At 47.8% G+C, this 19561-nt stretch overlaps 1 protein-coding gene across 1 annotated transcript; it reads right to left on the reverse strand.

Moving 5' to 3' along the window:
- Positions 1 to 6601: 6601 nt before the first annotated feature.
- On the reverse strand, positions 6602 to 19312 carry LOC121177854 (probable ribonuclease ZC3H12C). Its single transcript, XM_041032235.1, has 5 exons — positions 19188 to 19312; positions 12201 to 13096; positions 11649 to 12023; positions 11424 to 11530; positions 6602 to 11165 (listed from the first exon to the last, which is right to left on the reverse strand). Exons 2-5 carry the CDS (start codon positions 13025 to 13027, stop codon positions 9505 to 9507), a joined length of 2970 nt encoding a protein of 989 aa, XP_040888169.1. The 5' UTR covers positions 13028 to 13096; positions 19188 to 19312; the 3' UTR covers positions 6602 to 9504.
- Between the last annotated feature and the right edge of the window lie 249 nt (positions 19313 to 19561).

Here is a 19561-nt window from a genome sequence, read left to right on the forward strand (position 1 = left end):
CACAAACACAAGCTAAATACAACGTCTTCCCCTCACTGACCACCAGGGGGGGGCAGACTGCTTGGTACTCCCACTGGACAGCCATTCTTACCGATAGTTACCCTTCCCTCTACTGCTCTTAACATCTGTTACTTAGCTTCTATACATTATGGCGAATTCACTATAAACGGCGGATGAAAAATTTCGTTGGTGATTCATGATGTATATTTTCACCCGAATAATCAGTATTATCATTGATGTTGAAAATAACTCTGTTGAAAATAACAATCTATGATCATGGTTCACAGATAGATGCTGTTTGATTTTAAGGTGCCATAAGACATTATAGTACCTTCAATGGATCAATAAAAGTAAGGAAATGAAGTAAAGAGTTGGTTTTCAAGCACACTCTCATGGGAGTGTGTGTAAAGCAGGAAATATTTCCAGAATGAATTTAGACATCGCAAACGCAAAGTCATATTTAATAATTTAATTTCACCATGCAGAAACCATATAGAAAATATTTTACAGCAATGAAAATATATTAAAAAAGTACAATTCATGATGCCCAAAAAAAAGGTGTCACAGATCACTGAAGGTTAACAAGTTGTTAACACACTCACATTTGCTTTGAAGACTACTTTCAAGTTAAAGCTTTTTGGAACCTACTCACTGTGGTTTTGAAGACTACTTGGGAGCTGAAGCTTTATTTTCTCCAAATAACTTTGGCTTTAAAGACTACTTTGGAGCTAAAGGTTTTTTTTTTTTAAGAGAGTAAAGTTTGCAGCTAAAGCTTGAAGCTGAAGGTGACAGCTGCAGCTCCAACGGGACGCTAAGGCTTCCGGCTCAAGGCTTACGCTTGCCATTGAAACACACCTCTGTGCAGTGGTGTAGTGGTTAGCGCTGGCGCCTCCCAGCTAGAAGATTACGAGTTCAATCACAGGTCTTGCCGCTGCAGTGTGGCGTTTTTCTTTGAGCTTTCTCACACTATACCAAAACTGTTAGAGTAAGTTTTATTTATTTAAAGCTCCTACTTTACTGTTTCAGTACATTACTTTAGAATGGAACTATTGTTAGTGTTACATTTTGGCACTTTTTAGATCACCTATTGGCTCACCTATTGACTACATGTTTCACATTCAAAGACAATACCGCTGAGACTACACACCAATATCTACACCCCCCCCCCCGCAGGTCTCCTACCTTGACGCAGCTCCTCCTCTGCCACACCAGGGCTCGGGATCCCCGCCGACGGCTGACCTGCGCTCCCAACCGACGTCCGCGACTCACTCTCCACCGCGCTGTGCCAAAAGCACGCTCCAACACAGACGAAGACCTCACTACGCGCGTTACTCCTCCGCTGCAGACCCCTCGCCGGCACGGCATCCTTTCTGGTGTCCCCGCAGACAGACAGAGAGAGATGGCGCACAGACATCAGTCCAGATTCACGTCAACATGCTACACTATTGCCCTATGTCCGAGTCACTCACCTGCTCTGCTAGAATCCTCTGCATCAGCCGCTCCACACTAGAAAAAATAACCAATAAACTAGAGTCCCTGGGGAGAGTCGTCTCGGCCAAAACACCACAGGGGACAGCTTTTGCAACCACGGACGTAGCTGCACTCCCCACGGGCCCTGGCTCACACACGAAGACCTCACTACGCGCGTTACTCCTCCGCAGCACACCCCTCGCCGGCACGGCATCCTTTCTGGTGCTCCCACACACAGAGAGAGATGGCGCACAGACATAAGTCCAGATTCACGTCAACATGCTACACTATTGCCCTATGTCCGAGACACTTACCTGCTCTGCTAGAATCCTCTGCATCAGCCTCCGCCCCACACTAGAAAAAAAGAACCAATAAACTACAGTCCCTGGGGAGAGTCGTCTCGGCCAAAACACCACAGGGGACAGCTTTTGCAACCACGGACGTAGCTGCACTCCGCACGGGCCCTGGCTTCATCCGAGCCGGCCAACATCGCTGGAGCTGCCTTACAGCAAGTGCAGCATCTCTCTGGAGAAGTACGCAAGGAAAATATGTCTGTGAATGTTCTCATTCATCCAGGTCATAGTTCTCTCTTTGAAAATTGAATCGAAGGCAACTGGACTTAAGTTTGTCTGGGAAGACTGGAAGGCTTCATCAGTTCGTATGCATCGGGCATACGAACTGATGAAGCCTCTTGGATAAGAAACGTCTTCCCAGACAAACTTAAGTCCAGTTGCCTTCGATTCAATTTTCAAAGAGATCCGCAAGGAAACAGCAGCGCACCTTCCACAGTCCTTAGGTCTTCAAACATCGTGACATCAACACAGCCATCAAATAATCAAAAACTAACTAACTTAACAACTCAACAAAGACAACAACAACGATTGCTACGTTTTAACCACACTTTAATTAACACCAAAACATCACATCCAGCAGTAAACACAACAATGTATTTGGTCCATACTGACAACAAAACTTGCACAACACAACTTAAAAACATACACAAAATAAACAACTTGCATCACATTTGACAACATGTGATGCAAGTTGTTGGCGCCCGCGCTCTCCTGCTGCCGTATGGTCCTCTCCATCAGCTCCTCCCTCCTGCGGACAAACAGACACAGAGTCACATTAATCTCAAGTCACGCCATCATGGACACAGATTCTGAAATAACTAAGTCAGGCAACACAACAAGGAAAACAAACAGTGAAATGTTGTCGCTCAGACATTCACTCACCTGATCTCTGACGTCGCTCTAGATCGCCTCCTCCGCCCTGCACAAGACAAACCAATAAACACAACATTAGCCTCAAATATAAGAAGACAAATACTGAGCCACATTCGAAAACACCGTCACATGCTGCAAGAGGCTTACCTGGACTGCGCCTTGAACTCCTCCATGCCATTCTTCGGCAAGACGACTCGAACCAGGACCACACCGCCAACCGAAACCTGCAACACAAACACACAGACACACACGCCTGCCTCATCGACACTAAACCGCCACACCTACACATCGACCCGAGCCCAGACCAAAGGAGCCGACACCCGCAACATCGCAAGCCGAAAACGACGCTCTCACGCAAACCGAACCGCCGCTGACCCAAATGCCGACCACACACGCACTACTAAACCGCACACTTGCTCGAAAACACTCCACCGCAAAGCGCACCGCCACTACTCCGATACTCAACACCATGCTACACAACACCATGCTATGCTACAGGCTGCAGCCCGCACGACCGAACACGCTCCTCTCTGCATACATGGGGAGGCGGTGGAGCGTGTGGACAGCATAAAGTTCCTGGGCATCCACATTTCAGTCAGTTGCTAACGCACTCCCTACTTCGACACACTACACTGCCAAACAGGTGGACGCTAAACCACACCTGTCAAAGCTACACAACAAACAGTGAGTTGCCTGGGTGGGTGGGATCGGTCGCAATGCGTCTGGCCCTTTTCTGGACTCGGGCAGTGTACACTGAGTCCAGATCTGGTAGACGACAGCCTACAATCCCCTGTGCTGTCCTCACCACCCGGGCTAAGTCTTTCCTGTCCTGTGCTGTGCAGCTGCCATACCACACTGTCACACTGAGACACAGGATGCTTTCGAAGTTTGTGAGCAGCTGAGGAGACAGTCCAGTCCGCTTCAACTTCCTGAGAAAGAAGAGCCCTTGTTGGGCCTTTTTCACCAGGTGTGAAGTGTTCACAGACCAGGAGAGGTCAGAGGAAATGTGGATGCCCAGGAACTTTATGCTGTCCACACGCTCCACCGCCTCCCCATGTATGCAGAGAGGAGCGTGTTCAGTCTTCCTGGACCTCCTATAGCCCACTATGACCTCCTTGGTCTTGCTGATGTTCAGGATGAGGTTATTCCTGTTACACCACTGTGTCAGATTCTGGACCTCTTCTCTGCAGTGGGTCTCATCATTGTTGGATATGAGACCCACCACGGTGGTGTCGTCCGCAAACTTCACAACCATGTTTGTGGATTGGATGGCAGAGCAGTCGGGTGTGAAGAGGGCAGGGCTGAGCACACAACCTTGCGACCTAACATAGGTGTTAGGATGCTGCAGGTGAGTCAGGGCCGTGTGAAGTGCCAAAGAGACAGCATCCTCCGTAGAACGGTTCGCCCTGTAGGCAAACTGGAGGCTGTCCAGGCCAGCGGGGATGCAGAAAGTTCCAATTATGTTTGTTGCTGTACACCACGAGTTGTGAGTGTACAATGCCAAACCTCCGCCTTTGGTCTGAAGCTGCAGTCCTGTCGGCCCGGAACAGAGAGCACCCCGCTAGCTCCACCGCTGCATCGGGGATGTTGTTATCCAGCCAGGTCTCCTCCGTCTTCTAGGCCACAGAGGGGGGATCGCAAGAGCCTCTGTGGTCCGCTGCAGCTCGGGTGGAATAAAATCCAGCTTTGGGGGTGCATAAAGTGCGGATTTTTTCCCCAATTCCCACAATTCAGCCCTTCCGTACTAACAAAAAACAAGAACAAAGAAAAAAAAGAGAAATGTAATAGAATGCAAATAAGAATTGAATTCACCTGCACCTATCCACATTGCACTAAGTGACTCCACCCATTTCTAAATACAAACAAATACATACAAATAGTGAAAAAAGAGTACGTCTAACAAAAGACAAACAGTAAGACAGAACAAAAATAGAAAAGTAACAGAATACAAATGCAGTACTCACCTGCTATCTAAGGATCCTCCGTATCAGCCCGTCCACAACACAACAGTCAGTGACTTGGGAAAATTGTGCCAAAGGCTTGCACTTAAAGTTACAGTTACAGTTAAAGCTAAACCTTTCCCACCCAAAAGAAACCTAACATTTCTGGTGCATCACCTTACTGCTGCTTTCACTCTACAATAAGTGAACACGAAGACAGAAACAGAAAAAAATAGAAAAGTAATAGAATACAAATGCGGTACTCACCTGCTATCTAAGGATCCTAAGCATCAGCCTGTTCACACTGCAGAAAAACACAACACAACAGTGACCTGGGAAAATTGTACAGTTACAGTTAAAGCTAAACCTTTCCCACCCAAAAGAAACGGACACACCCCACACAGACACACACAGGCCCACACATTTCATCCTGCTTGTAACTATAACTTTCATATAAATGTAAATATAATGCAACATATTGTTATTGTAGGCTGCCACAATGACAAAAGACAGCACATAATAACATAAACATAATCTACAGCACAGAAGTCAATTAACCGTGATGGCTTCCATCATCATGTACCATCGTGTTGGGACGCCTCCCAAAACATGCTTCCTGATTTTTTATTGTAAATGTAAAGTTTTCCTGAAAACAAGACAGCCTTCCCACTCGACTTCAACTGTTTGTTAAAGAAGGGCGCTTTAATGAAACTACTACTAAGTGATATATGAAATAAAACGTTATCAAGCAGAGAAAAAAAAGTCAGCTGTGTGTACAGTTAAACCTAGAAGCTTCTCAAAAGCTCCAGAGAGGAGGCGCTTCTTCGATACACACAAAGGTTCTCTCTCATCCACAGCACGTGTAATCGTACAGTTAAAATCCAGCTTTGGGGGTGCATAAAGTGCGGAGTTTTTCCCCAATAACCACAATTCAGCCCTTCCGTACTGGATTAAGGCTTCAAGTCTTTGAAATGCGAGTGAAAACACAAACAAAAACACTAATACAAACTTAGAAGGCCTCGAGCCGCTGCGTGCATCCGCGCCGCCATCTCGGCAAGGTTGGTCATAAAATGTGCTCTGAACTTCATCTAAGTCACAACAATAGAAACACACAGCCTGCTTAAAATAATACTACACAAACATTATATGTTTTTATTGAACATTCACAGTGCAGGGTGGAAAAAGAATGTGATTCATGCAAAACTCCACATAATCCCAAAGGGTTCACATACTTTTTCCTGCAACTGTATGTTCACATGCATCATACTTCTGTAACTGGAGATACCACGTTTAAAGAATTTCCCTGTTCAACTATCAGCCTGTGAATACAAAATGAAAGCTACTCCTCTAAGAAATGGATTAAACACATATTGACACCTCAAATGACTTATCACACTCCAGCTGTAATTATTTCTCAGCCCGCCACGCACACGTTTTTAAAAAACCCCGACAAAACGAGCAGCGGCTTACAAACGTGGAGCGGGAGCTGCACTTAGGCCCTAACAACAGACTCAGGCCTTACTGTTCAATGATCAACTAATCATCCACATCCCTATTTAAGACACAGCTTTTTAAATGCTACTCGGCATGCTGAGTGTAGTCTAACAGGAAAGCTTCAGCTGGAACCTTAATGCAACAGAAACCGTTTTTACCAGAAACAGAGCTTGGACAAATCACAACATACTCCTGTATTCCACCCGCCAACAAGAGCGGAAGTTACCCCAACGCCTTATAAGCTGCACCTGAGTCCCCTCCTCCCCGGTCACATGGGTTTGATTAGCGCATGGGCAACAGGTGCAACTCAAACTGGAAAAAAACCAAAGGAAAAGAGATGAAGCACCCCCTGAAGGCTGAAAAAGGAAAGACTGTGAATGTGCAGCCAACATAGGGGGTTATACCACAAAGAGCAATGAAAAAAAGACAGCACATAATTTGAAACAGAGGACTTTAATTCTACTAGAGTGTAATGGCCTGTACAGCATTGTAATATCTACAGCACAGAAGTCAATTAACCGTGATGGCTTCCATCATCATGTACCATCGTGTTGGGACGCCTCCCAAAACATGCTTCCTGATTTTTTATTGTTAATGTAAAGTTTTCCTGAAAACAAGACAGCCTTCCCACTCGACTTCAACTGTTTGTTAAAGAAGGGCGCTTTAATGAAACTACTACTAAGTGATATATGAAATAAAACGTTATCAAGCAGAGAAAAAAAGTCAGCCGTGTGTACAGTTAAACCTAGAAGCTTCTCAAAAGCTAGTATCATGTCACAGTAACAGCCAGACTAACATCCACAAGAGAAAACACAGCTTTGTAGACAAATCAAACACAATAATACATGCAGAAACCAAAACAAATCAAAACATGCATAACAGTTAGCTGAACATAGTTCAGAGTATTGGATGTGTCATAAGCACAATGCCATGAAGAGGCATTACTTTGGGCCCACGCTCGGGTGCCACACTGACACACAGTGCCAGGAGGCCAGAGAGGAGGCGCTTCTTCGATACACACAAAGGTTCTCTCTCATCCACAGCACGTGTTATCGTACAGTTATTCATTATTTGTACAATGAGACACGTCAGACGGGAAAGACACCGGCGGGCTTTATGTAGCTGGCTTGTGATGAACTGAGTGACGAGCTCACCGTGTAGACTTTAATTCCATGGCGGCCATTTTGAACTGGCTTTACACCGTCAATGGGCTCTACCTGGCCAGGTATAACCATGCTGTGTCCAGCTAATCACCTTACAGAAGCTGACATACATTTATCAGTGAGTACTTAAACACAGGAATTCAGATTGATACAGTAGATAAACTTTGTAATTTGGCCAAATATGTAGGTCAAAAAACTGCAATCAAGGCAAATAGCATTCAGAATATTTAATGTCCCACTAATTAAACCTGTGCGTGCTGAATCTGAACCTTTTGTTTACGTGTCATTTATTCAGGCTTCCACCCTGTAATGCACCGTGGCCAAAGATGTCTGGAAATGTCGTCCCTAAAATATCAAATGTCTATTTGATAATTTATGATTCTATCAAAAGACCTCAGTCAAAAACAGCTTTACTGCAAATATTGCATCTATTAGTGAATCCTGGTGGAGGTGGAGCCTCAGTAGGACATTATAGGCCTTCAAAATGGCTGCCATGGGATATGGGAGTGACCCAAATATAAAACTGAACTTATTACACATGGTTGGGGTCTGTCCACTCAATTTTGCAATTTACAGGAATAACAGGTTGTTTAATGTCATGTTTATTCAGTCACTTCCTGACTTAATAAAAAATCTAAAAGAAGCTTTAAAATGAACTGACCCCAACCCCCGAGCACCGTGGAGAAAAACAGACTCATTGGCCTTTGTTCTTAAACGGGCAGTGATGTCTGTCAACCAGTAAAGCAAAACACATTTCTCACTTGTGATGTAACTGGAGCTCCTGTAGAAAATAAGCCAGCTTCAAACCCAAAAGCGCAGGTAAAGAAGTTACGATACCTAAACATAGTAGGCGGACAACTCCTTTTGTCTCATAACGTATTTGAAGTAATTGTCTCAAAGCTATTTCCACAAGATTAAAAGTTGGAACATGTGTTGTCAACGCACTTCATCATATAGCAATACATCAAGAGTGTTTGATAAATACGGATCAACAAGTCCATGTACTGTATATAACATCAGCGACTTAGTTCATGATACAATTTGTATCAAACAAGGTTTTTCTCTGTCTAGCATGGATTCAGCTGGGATCTGCTACAGACGACAGCAGGCGCTGTCAGCCAAAAGCACAGCAGGGGAAATGTGTTAAATATATTTACAATACATACATGTTTCGTCAGCTGATGTCGAGATGTTCTGTGTCTGTAGCAGAAACCAGAGTCGGCCCACAATAAAGGGCCAGAGAGAGAGAGAGAGAGAGAGAGAGAGTTAGAGAAAGATAGAGAGAGAGATGTCCCTTACTAAAACTAAGGTACACACGACAGGGTCACCCATCTCTACAGCTACATCTCTGACCAAAATACGGACGTCATCTCAAATAAGACGACTATCTTTCAGACACCTTTTTTTTTTTTTTTTTTGTAACCAACATGGTAAAAACCCCACACAACGACCACAAAGCACACACAAAGAGATTAATATAATTAGACCTTGGTCAAATAGTAGTTTGAAACAGTCAAACTGTCTTACAGTGACAGTAAGAGTAGCAGACGGGGATTGGACACCCCTCAAATGAAGAAAAGCACAGGAAAGTATATGACATTAACTTAGAATATGTATTTATAGTCAAAAAATATTTTCAAACACTGTTTGACTCAGGTCTGTACAGTGCACATAATGTGTGTGCATATCTCCTCCGAATCAGATTGTAGTCACGAAGGTGGTGGAACTGCTTAAATAATCCTTCTTATCAGTCACATTTCATGCACGTGAAACCGGTGCATGAGGTTACGATTGGGCTGTAAAATGAAAAGTGCCTTTAAATGTTGATGCATAACAAGTCTTGCCTGTGAAAGACACACGTAATAAGCTACTAAATAAATAACAAACCAAAAAATAGAGCAGGTCCTCAAACTGTTTTTAAAGTTGAGTTGGTTTCGTTGTCGCTGTGCAGTGACTGGAGCTGGATTTGGATTATCTTCAGCATTTTATTTCCTTCTAAACTCAGCATTGTCTCATTAATGTCATAAGAAAAGAAAATGCCCTCCTTTCAGACAATCCAAAAGTGTTCCAGTATTCCACTATGCAAACCTGACATGCTTTCATGTGTTGCAAAGGCAAATTCCTGTTTGTCTGCTGATGCTAACCAATTTGTTTGTGTTCTCCTGCCCTCCCACAGAGTCCTGAGCAGTGGACAACTTTTCCCATCATTCTTCAGTAGCCTGTCTGGGCCTTCTCTGCCAGGATGGCGGCTGCCAGCTGCTGGGGGTCAGTGACGTGGGGGCTCCTGGCCATCACCCGGCCCACAAGCTCTGAGGGAAAGATGTTACACAAGTTGATGTACACTTTCTCCCTCATGTCCCCATAGTGGCTGTGTGCAGGGGATTCTGGGTGCTGTGGCATGTAGGAGGGAGGTGCGTGGGAGGGCACTGTCAGGTGAGCGCTGTGAGGCGGGTAAGGTGGGAGAGGAGTGCTGGATGGATGAGGTGGGTGAGGAGAGCGAGCTGGAGGTGGGGGCTGGTTTAGGTAATGCGTTGGGGATGGGTGGAGAGCTGGGTGGGAGGAGTGGCGCTGGGTGTAGCCATCCTGTGGCCAGGGAGGGGCGTGCCAGGATGACTGACGTGTGTCTGGCAGACTCTGATAGGCAGAAGGCTCGTACCCGGAAGGTGGCAACGGCGGCTGTCTGTAGTACGTGTCCCAGCTGGGCAAAGCCTTTGGTCGGTGGTGATGGTGAGAAGTAGAGAGGTGTTCATACAGATGCGAGTCTGACACACTCTCTGCTCGCGTGGGAGCCAGGCAGCGGCCAAGGGGAGAGCCAGGGGGGTGAGGGTTGGTCTGGGGCAGAGAGTGGTAGTCGCCTGGGCAGCTGGAGCGTGCAGCCAGCGGTTGGTGTTGGAGATGTGGGGGTAAGGGGTAGAGGGGGCGCTTTGGGGGAGCCTCTGGTGGTGGCTGGTCTCGAGCACGGCTCTGCCCGTGTGCCACACTCAGGTGATAACTGTGAACGCCGGAATCGGACGTGTGGCTGTGTGGGATATTTGTGTAATCGGCAGGATGAAGGCCACAGAGTTCACGGCTCGATGCAGCATGATGGGGATACAGCCGGCTGTGGGGGTTAGGGAAATGGATGTTGTCTTCCAGTAAGGTGTCCGAGGGGCACCCGGGACACGGCCTCTCGCCATACGAGTCACAGCTGCTACCGCAGCTTGCGCCGCTTTCACTGCCACATTCGGAGCCTGCTGAGCCCATGGAGCCTAACCGCAGGTCTACGTCACTGGGGAAGCGACAGTCGGGGCTCCTTCTGGAGGACAGGCTCAGGCCTGAGTAGGCACGTGTTACTGAGTAGTAGCTGAGGTCTGGGGACTCACAGTGATGGTAGATGTCATGGCTGGGGGCTGGAAGGAGACTGTGAGGAGTGGCTGCTCTGGTCTGTGGGTCTTGGGAGAGGCTGAGATTGGATGGAGGGCCTCCTGGGGCTGGGGACATGGTGATGCTCCCGATGCAACTGCTGCTGCTTGAACTGCTACTACTACTACTACTACTACTGCTGCTGCTGCTGCTGCTGCTGCTGCTGCTACCACTACTCAAGCTGCTCTTTTGGCTTTCCGCCCTCCCTTTTGCCAGCAGCTTCTCCTCTGCATCGCTGTACGACAGAGCTCGGATGCTGGGGTCTGACTGCCTTTTTGGCGCGCCTTTTTTTGTCTCAATGCTGCCAGCTGGCACACTGTGGCTCTTCACCAGCCCAGCGTCTCCCTGGTTCTTTGTGGTGACACAGGTCTTGGCGCTGGCTCGCAGCTCGTCAGCCACAGCACGCTGAGGCTGAGCGCCTCTTTCTGGGTGGTAGTACTTGCACTTGTGGCCGTAAGTGCACTTTTTTCCTGGAGTGAAAGAGACAGGCAGTGTAAGTCAATATGTGACCTGCACAGATAATGAAATGTTTTGAAGGTGCAAGGTCACCAGTATGCAGATACATCATTTTAGTGTTGGGATTCTAATATTGTTTACCTGCTGTCTGTGGTCTTTACATATATTGTCTGTTTGTAAAGCAGCACATGTTAAAATAGAGGAATAAGACTGTGGGGTGTGTTTGTATGTGTGCAATGTTAAATTTGGTGAATGTACATCTTTGTTCTCACCGTATGGACAAGGCTGTTTCTTCTGCTCAGGCATGACAGGTCTTTTCCTCAGGAAGTTGTCTAAGCTGGGGCCATGACGGCCAAGAGGGTCATCAGGGGGCATGAATCTGAGAGATGGCAAAGAAGAATTTAAAGATACTGATGTCCGTTTTAGTGATATTAGCACTAAGGATACTGGTGTATTTGTAACTTGGGAGAGAAGGATCTAATTCACCCCTTACTTACTTGTCATTGACAAAGGAATACATGAGCAGCCGCTCATCTATGAACTTCTTCCACTCAGGCTTCTCGTTAGCCAGGTCTCGGTAGTTGTCGTTGGACACTATGATGCCGTCGGACTCGTACGCCAGCTTGACAATGAAGCGGTCATCGTAGCAGACCACACGGCGGCCTTGAACGCGCCGTGAGGGAGTGAAGACCAGGATCTTCTCCTTCTCTAGGCGGCGCAGGATCTCCTGATCTGTTATAGGTGCATCAGGACGAGACTGCTCTTTCCTCCATGCTGGCACAAACACTGTGATGTCATGATGGCCACGCTCTAGGAACCAGTCGACAGCCAGCTGGATGCCCTGGCATGAAAACACTTCCTTGTTGCCGTGACTATAAGACAGAACACAAGTGCTGCAAGTCAATGCAAACCTCTGTTTGGGCCTGGAATTAAATTACTACATTAACTAACCTCTGTATTATATTAATAAATTGCTATATTTACTATTACCTATTTCTATATTACCTTATTTTTACAATGTCACTCTGTGACATGTCATCATCACTGACCTCATGGCTACGTTGCTTCCATCCACCACAATCGGCCGCAGGTTGTCCCGGTCACACAGACAGTCTGAAGGACAGGGAGACTCCAACCTCTGGCCGTCTGGCAAATCAGCACAACCACAGGTCAAAGAGGAGGACGAAGAGGACGAGGTGGAGGCTAACGATCCTGACGCCTGCTCGCCATCTGACTTGGTGCCCAGTTTGACCAGCTCGCCCAGTATGTCATTGATCAGAGTGTCAGGTCCCAGCTTGGACAGCACCAGCCGCACCGTCTCCTCGGAGTAGCCCAGCTTCAGGGCAAACTCCAGCTTAGCCTGGTACTCCTTCCCACCAGCCTCTGGCACCACCTCTGATTTGGAGGGATGAGACAGAGCGTCCGGTGGGTTCTCACACAGGGAGCTGGGTGGGGCCAGAGTGTCATGTTCAAGCTCTGATGAGAGTTCAGGAGGGGGCTCGGGAGGCCCTTCGGTGCCCAGGTCCACACACTGGGTCCGACAAAGCAGCTGGTGCGTGTTCTTGCTGTGAGTCGCCAGTCCCTCTCCTCCATCCGCATCAGGACCAGCAGTAAGGGTGGAGCTGCAAGACAACGCCGTCTCACACTCCACATCAGGTTCAGCACTTTCCTCCACCTCAGCCGAAGAAGAAGAAGAAGAAGAAGAAGAAGTGGCACTGCTGCTATTACCGGAGCTCTCCCCCTGCTCCTCCATTGCAGGGAGCCCGTCAGCACCGCCAGCCTGCCGGTCCGCCCCCGCTACATGGAGATACTCCAAATCCAGCCCCGGGTCAAGGACATGGCCCACTCCTGCCTCCACATGGTCCTTCTGACCCATGGATCTGACGCAGACATCCAGCACACCGGGCTGACTGCTGCCCTCTCACAAAGCTCGACTCGTCGGAGCCTAAACACAGGGACAGAATAAAAAGACAGAGTGAGGGACTGTGGTCGACATAATTACACTGATGTACTACAACACATTTAAGCTACAGCACCAGCAAAGTCAACTCTGACTGTCATTCTAGGGAAGTCTGACTTCTCTCTCAGCTGTCTTGTTTACTCTGGCTCTGACGGGCTGTCTCAGCCAGCTGAGGCAGACTAGCTCACACAAAGAGCCTGTGGGGCCTCCCACCCTAATTAATGGACTCCCACATGTTTTCTGGTCTGGTCCCAGCGTGTTCTTATAGGGGCACACCACAGCGCATTAATCTACGGGGGAACAGAGGGCAAACGGTTTAAAACAAAAATAAGAATGAGGCCAACAGTCCATCCCCCCCTCACGTTCCACCTGCTAATTAGTGTCCATGTGCTTCTTCTCACTGGGATGCGAGAGCCACTCGTTAAAACACTACACAGAGTCTGTATTTTGCATACATGCCACTTGTGCCTCATTGATTTCAATGAAAGTTACACTTGTTGTCTGCTGTATTAAATAAAACTCCAGCTAAACAAGGTTGTGTTTAAACCCCAGAACACAACTCAGACCCACGTTATCAGGACAAAACAGATGATGGAAGGGGAAGTGACTTAACGCTGGAGGATGGGTGAGAGGGGTGGGGTGGGGTGGGGGTGGAGCGGGAGCGCATTTTATGAAAAAGGGCTGCCTAGCAACGTGGCCGAGCTACTGTTGCTAAGCTACAGCTGTTGAAAGCATTCTCCCTTCCAAATGCCAAGACAGAGGCTGCAACGTTCAGACGGTGACCCGCCGTACACACGTACACACACACACACACACACACACACACACACACACACACACACACACACAACACACACACACACACACACACTGCAAAAAAAGTCTAGTGTGGGGGAGGGAGGGGCTTAAGTGTGCCTCACTGGCAAACCACCCCAACACACAAGACAACAACAGACCTGCAGCAGTGATTAGGACTGGGAACCTGGCATCAATCAGCAAGTGGGTGTAGATTAGATGGTGCCTGTACACACGTGCAAAAGGCGCACACACACACACCTGCCTCAAAAAGTGACTCACACTGATGTGGAGAGAGTGGAGCAACTGGGAACATTTCGTGCACACTCTATTCTGCTGTCTGTCTCAACTGACACAACCACACTACCTTTACTCTCAGGCTTCACATCATCCACCCGACAGACTCGACATTACACCGATGACTCTGATCAAACAGAAATAATCAAAGTCTTCAGGCATCACAGCAGCTGTCTGCGACTGTAAAATACAACATCAGGGCTTCAGACCCTTCTGACACTGACCACATTAAGCCATTAAGTGGGCTTTCATTCAGTATATCAGATGGGAAAATAAGTCAGATCACTGCATCCTCTGTCTGGTCAGAGTCATCATCCTGTTTATCTGATTTATTCCAGCACTTCACACACTTCCACAGAGGCTCTCACCAGCTCAGCTGCTGGTGTATTTATCATTTCACTTCTTCGTTTTGGTACAAAAACATGTCAATATTCTGCAACATTATTAAAAACAGTTATTGTTTTTAGATCAGCACCGTAACTCAGCATATTGGCAACAACAACAACAACAACATTCGCAACTAAAAACGGCACCCAGCCTGAATCAGGACCAGAAAAACAATCCTCACAGACAAGAAACTTCTGCTTATACAATACTGACTGTGGAAAATAACACACACAAAACTGACACACTGAAATGTCGACTTGTGTCAGACCAAACACTCCAAAATCCAAAGAAAATTAACTACTAAAGCACCAACAAATGAGCAAACATTCACATGCAACACTGAGAGAAACACTGCTCTGTAAAACATACGGCTGGTTATTATGAATAATCAGTGCTGGATCTTTTCTGTCTTATTGTTCAGGTGGTTTATTTACTCCTTTGGTTAAACTATAGCACACTCACATCAACCTCATTTTATCTCAATACAATCTTTACAAATCTGATCATAATCCTGCTACAGCTTGTTCTTTCCTTAGCTGGGATTTGAATACAAAACAAAAATAAAAGTCTTCTAGTGTGGTCCCCGTTCCACAGTATAAAACATTCACTGCATGAGGCCTCATCTTAACGGACCAATCAGCCTCATCACACCATCTCCTGACCTCCACGCCGAGCCGCTGCATCTTTCAAACATCCGCCAGCTCCCACACACAGCAGCACTGCTGCCTTTGATAGAGGCAGTAATGAATATGTAACACAGTCGTTACAGCGCTTTGTATGTGGGGGCTTTGTGTAAGTGTGTGTGTGTTGGGGGGGGGGGGGGGGGGGGTTAAAGGGAGGACTAGAGGGGGGTTGTCTGGCGGGACATCACTGCACGGCCGACACTGTGCAGAACTTATTGTAAAAAAGGGGGCAGAATAATCAGCCGGGGGAATACTGTGTGTGTGTGTGTGTGTGTGTGTGTGTGTGTGTGTGTGTGTGTGTGTGTGTGTGTGTGTGTGTGTGTGTGCATCAAGAAGGCGCACTAGGCTTTCCCCGCCAGCAGCAGGGCAACAGATGTCTGCTGAGCAGTACTCGCAACTGGTGTCTCCCCTCCACACACACACACACCCCTGTCTCCACACAGCCAACAGAGCAACAAGAAAGACGCAGCGGGACAGGGAGGCACTGACACACACACACACACACAATCAGATGTACACTGCCAAAGCTGCATGCACACACACACACTCCTCCCTAAGCCAACATGTTAAGCCACAGCGCCTCTTGCTTACTCCAGCGTCATCTGACCCAGAAAAAACAGAACCCTGCTTTTTGTTACCCCCCCCCCCCTCTCACACACACACTCACACACAAGCTTCATATCAACACAAATCACACTGTTTGAATTTCAAACAACTGTAGTGCCAGTGTAACAGCTGCACACTTTAAGCAAACTTTGCGACTCTCACGACTCGGGGCTGCTCACCGAGCTCAGGTCGTGGTTAAACTTCAATTTCAGCTCGAGGGAATCCAGTACTTTAGGCCACATAGCTGAAGGTATATCAGTGATTTATGATGCTGCAGCCCTGCACAGGCTGGTTGGGAAAAGAGCAACCTGCCATGCAGGTCATACTTGGACTCCCCAAAATGGGGATTTTTACATTTAAAAGCAACCAAAACAGTAAGATTGCAGCATAAAAGCTAGGTTATAAGCAGGCAGGTGGGGACATCATCACACTTACCAGGCCTTAAAAGATCAACAGTGAAGAAAGTGAAGTACATTAGTCCATGGCCGCATATTTAAATCCTCAAAAACCAGCCAGGAAAACTCTGCAAGCTAAACTGAGAAAAACAACGGTCCCAAAGTTCCCACAGCAGCAACATCCAAGCCCGATGTTTGTGTGAGCAGCAGGTACAACACAGAGCATCCAACTCCAGCCAGACGCCTCTGTCCTCTGCGATTTCTCCCTACAGGAACAGGCAAGTTGGACAATGAGTGGCAGAACAGATGGACCGACAATGTCTGCCATTCCCTCATTTGGAGTGGCTGCTTCTCCACCAATCACAACGTGGCTGTTTCACAATGAGGCGCAGAGACAAGGGGGGAGGAGGAGGAGGAGGGGAGTGGCTGTGGGCAAATGCCTGCAACACCCAGTTTCCCCAAGGCACGCGTACTCAACGTGCACCAGCACACACACACACAGACACACACACTCCTCTCCTCAGTCTGAAAGGGCTACCCCTGTGTGGCCGATGAATCAACGAGGGGTGGGCGGCTGAACAATAGAGCTACACAATGGGAGGCTGGGGAGGGCAGCTGCAGTGTGAGGGCTGGTGCTATTACGGCCCGGGGCAGCAATAGGGAACACCTGGCTACAGAGCACCACAGTCACTCTTCTCCCTTTGTCTTGGGCCGGGGGGGGGGGGGGGGGGTGGTAGTGGAGGGGGCTCAAACCAGAAGAAAGGACCGAGGCTGGGTGAAAGACCAGCGTGGCCTTTAAGAGAGTGCAAGAGGAAAGAGGAGAGTGTGGCTGGGCTGAAAGAGAAAAAGGGCGAGGGGGGGGGGCAACTTCACAAAGTTTTATGTCCAGATGAGTATGAGGAGGGGACCTGTCCCTCATTGTTGGGGCACACTTAGGGCAGATGACTCGGAAACACAAATCTTTGCCTCTCTGTCTTTCATGTGTCTGAGCAGCCCGCGCACAAACATCCAGAATTTGAATAAATCTATAAAAATAACACGACCACATCGACATTATATGAATTCCAAAGTAACACAACTATGCATGTGTGCTTTTGCACCAGTGCCACCACCAACATGCAAATGCATGTTAAAGAGTACACAGCTACACAAGCTGCAAAGCCAGGAGCACTCCACTAAACACACAAAGGACAGAGGATGAGCTACATCAGGGCACTGAGCCAAGGTGGAAAAAGTTTGGACTGAACCTGTTCTGTTGGTCACTTCAGTGCAACACAACTGTATTAAAGGAGGCTACTGGTGATAATGTGCACACAGTATGTAGCTCCGGCCTTATTCTGCGTTATCACCTGTAAGGGACGTATAAAGGAGAACAGCCAGAAGCCGGTTAAAGTGATCCAATGGCCTGACATGGAAAAACATCAGTGCCAACAGAAACATTCACTTGACAAGATGAAGACAAACGTCCATGCTATCAAGAGCAACAGAGAGCAGGCCACAGTGTGTGTGTGTGTGTGTGTGTGTGTGTGTGTTCTCAGTCGACTCGCCAAATAAAATAAGGGTGCTTTCAGCTTTGTGGCTCAACAGGAAAACAACTGCCTGATTAAATAAGAATGCGCTCTGAGTCAGCAGATAACGGTGGTGAGGGGAGATACAGCAGCTGACCAACTGCACTGTATCCACACACACGCGCACACACACACACACAGAGGAGCACTCTGCAGACCAGCTGTCACAACAGACAGGTGTGTGCCGCTCCCAACAACTGCCACGACAACAGGATGATCCTTTTTCCCTGTGCAGACTCATGACAGCCAGTCACCGACAGATACTTCAGCCACTGATCGTTTATTAAACAGAACACAGATTCACAGTACACAGGAGAGATTACAATAAATACAAAAAAAAGATGTGCATAAACAACAACAACCACGGTCTAAGCAACAGAAGGGGGCCCTCTGCCCTCATGACCCCTCTGACCTCTCCTCTGACCCCTGCACTGACAACACCAACCAAACCAGCCAGTATAGATTCAGTCAGAAGATCATGGCAGCGCTCACCAGCTCGGGCTCAAGCTGCTCATTCAAATCACAACTTACACCATGGAAAACTAAGCAAATGAAGCCTTTGTGAAGAGCCAAGGGCCCGAAACGCCACCGCCGCGGCCCTCAGATCACATTCAGAGGTTTAAAACCACAATAACACAACAAGGGACTTTTAAACTTTGCCATCTGTGATAAAATTCTGTGCCGTAAGTGAGACACTGGCTTATTTGACTTAAATGAACCTTTGACATTTGCAATTTAAAAGGCCTTTGATAGGAAACACCTCTCCAGACCACACTTTTTAAAAAACATGCAGCAAAATGGGCTAAAGTCTGATTGGGGAGTGCAGACAGCTGCTGGGGCTCCTGCTCACCCCGCCCTCCCCCAAACCCCTGGACTGATCAGGGCTTCAGGGAAACCACCAATAACCTCTGTGCAGCAAATACACAACTGTCAGACAGAGGACAGGCAAAGAAGCATGAGACAGGTGTAAAAAAAAAAAGACCCACAGAGAGTCCACTGTCTCCCTGTCCCTCCGTGAATCCAACAGAGAACCGATAACTAGTGGGAGCGTGTGTTTGGCTCCGGCCTCCCTCCTGAGCAAACAAACCGCCTCTCCTCCGGCATCTCTTAACAACATTTCCAGTCAACAAAGTGACAAACGGCGCAGCAGCGTCCCCGTCCAGCCTGTTGAAGCGGCTGTAATCCACACCGACTACAGTATAGATATTAGGGGGAGCGCGCAGAGGCGTGCACGGTCACTGCAAACCAAACGCCGTCACGACCTCCCTGCAGCTTTCCCCCACGCCGTCCCGCAGCTCCTGCGGAGGACCGGTCCGCTCCCATACGGCGTTGCGCAGGTACTCACCCGGTCTGGGCCGCCGCCGGAGCCGCACGATCAGCTTTGAGACCGAAAAGAAGACGAACAAACAATCCCATCACATACTGGCGACGCAAAACATCCGGTCGGATTGCAGCGTGACCCAGTCGGGCTACGTCAGGCTGCAGCGAGTCACCTGGAAACTTCCGCTTCCGGTGTGTTTCAAAATAAGAGCAGAAGAGCAGTGAAGTGAGAAACAAAGTGTGTTCCGCGTGGAAACTGATGTCTTCACAATGTGTGTACTTGTAAGTATACACATGCACATCGTACCTTTGTTTGGTCTGTGATATAATATCACCCCGACGTTAAATATTCAGCTTCCATAACTTAAAAATGTTTTTTCGTCCCAAACAGGAAACTCT

The sequence above is a fragment of the Toxotes jaculatrix genome, chromosome 24 (genome assembly GCF_017976425.1).
Source record: "Toxotes jaculatrix isolate fToxJac2 chromosome 24, fToxJac2.pri, whole genome shotgun sequence".
In the NCBI taxonomy this organism is placed as follows: Eukaryota; Metazoa; Chordata; class Actinopteri; family Toxotidae; genus Toxotes; species Toxotes jaculatrix.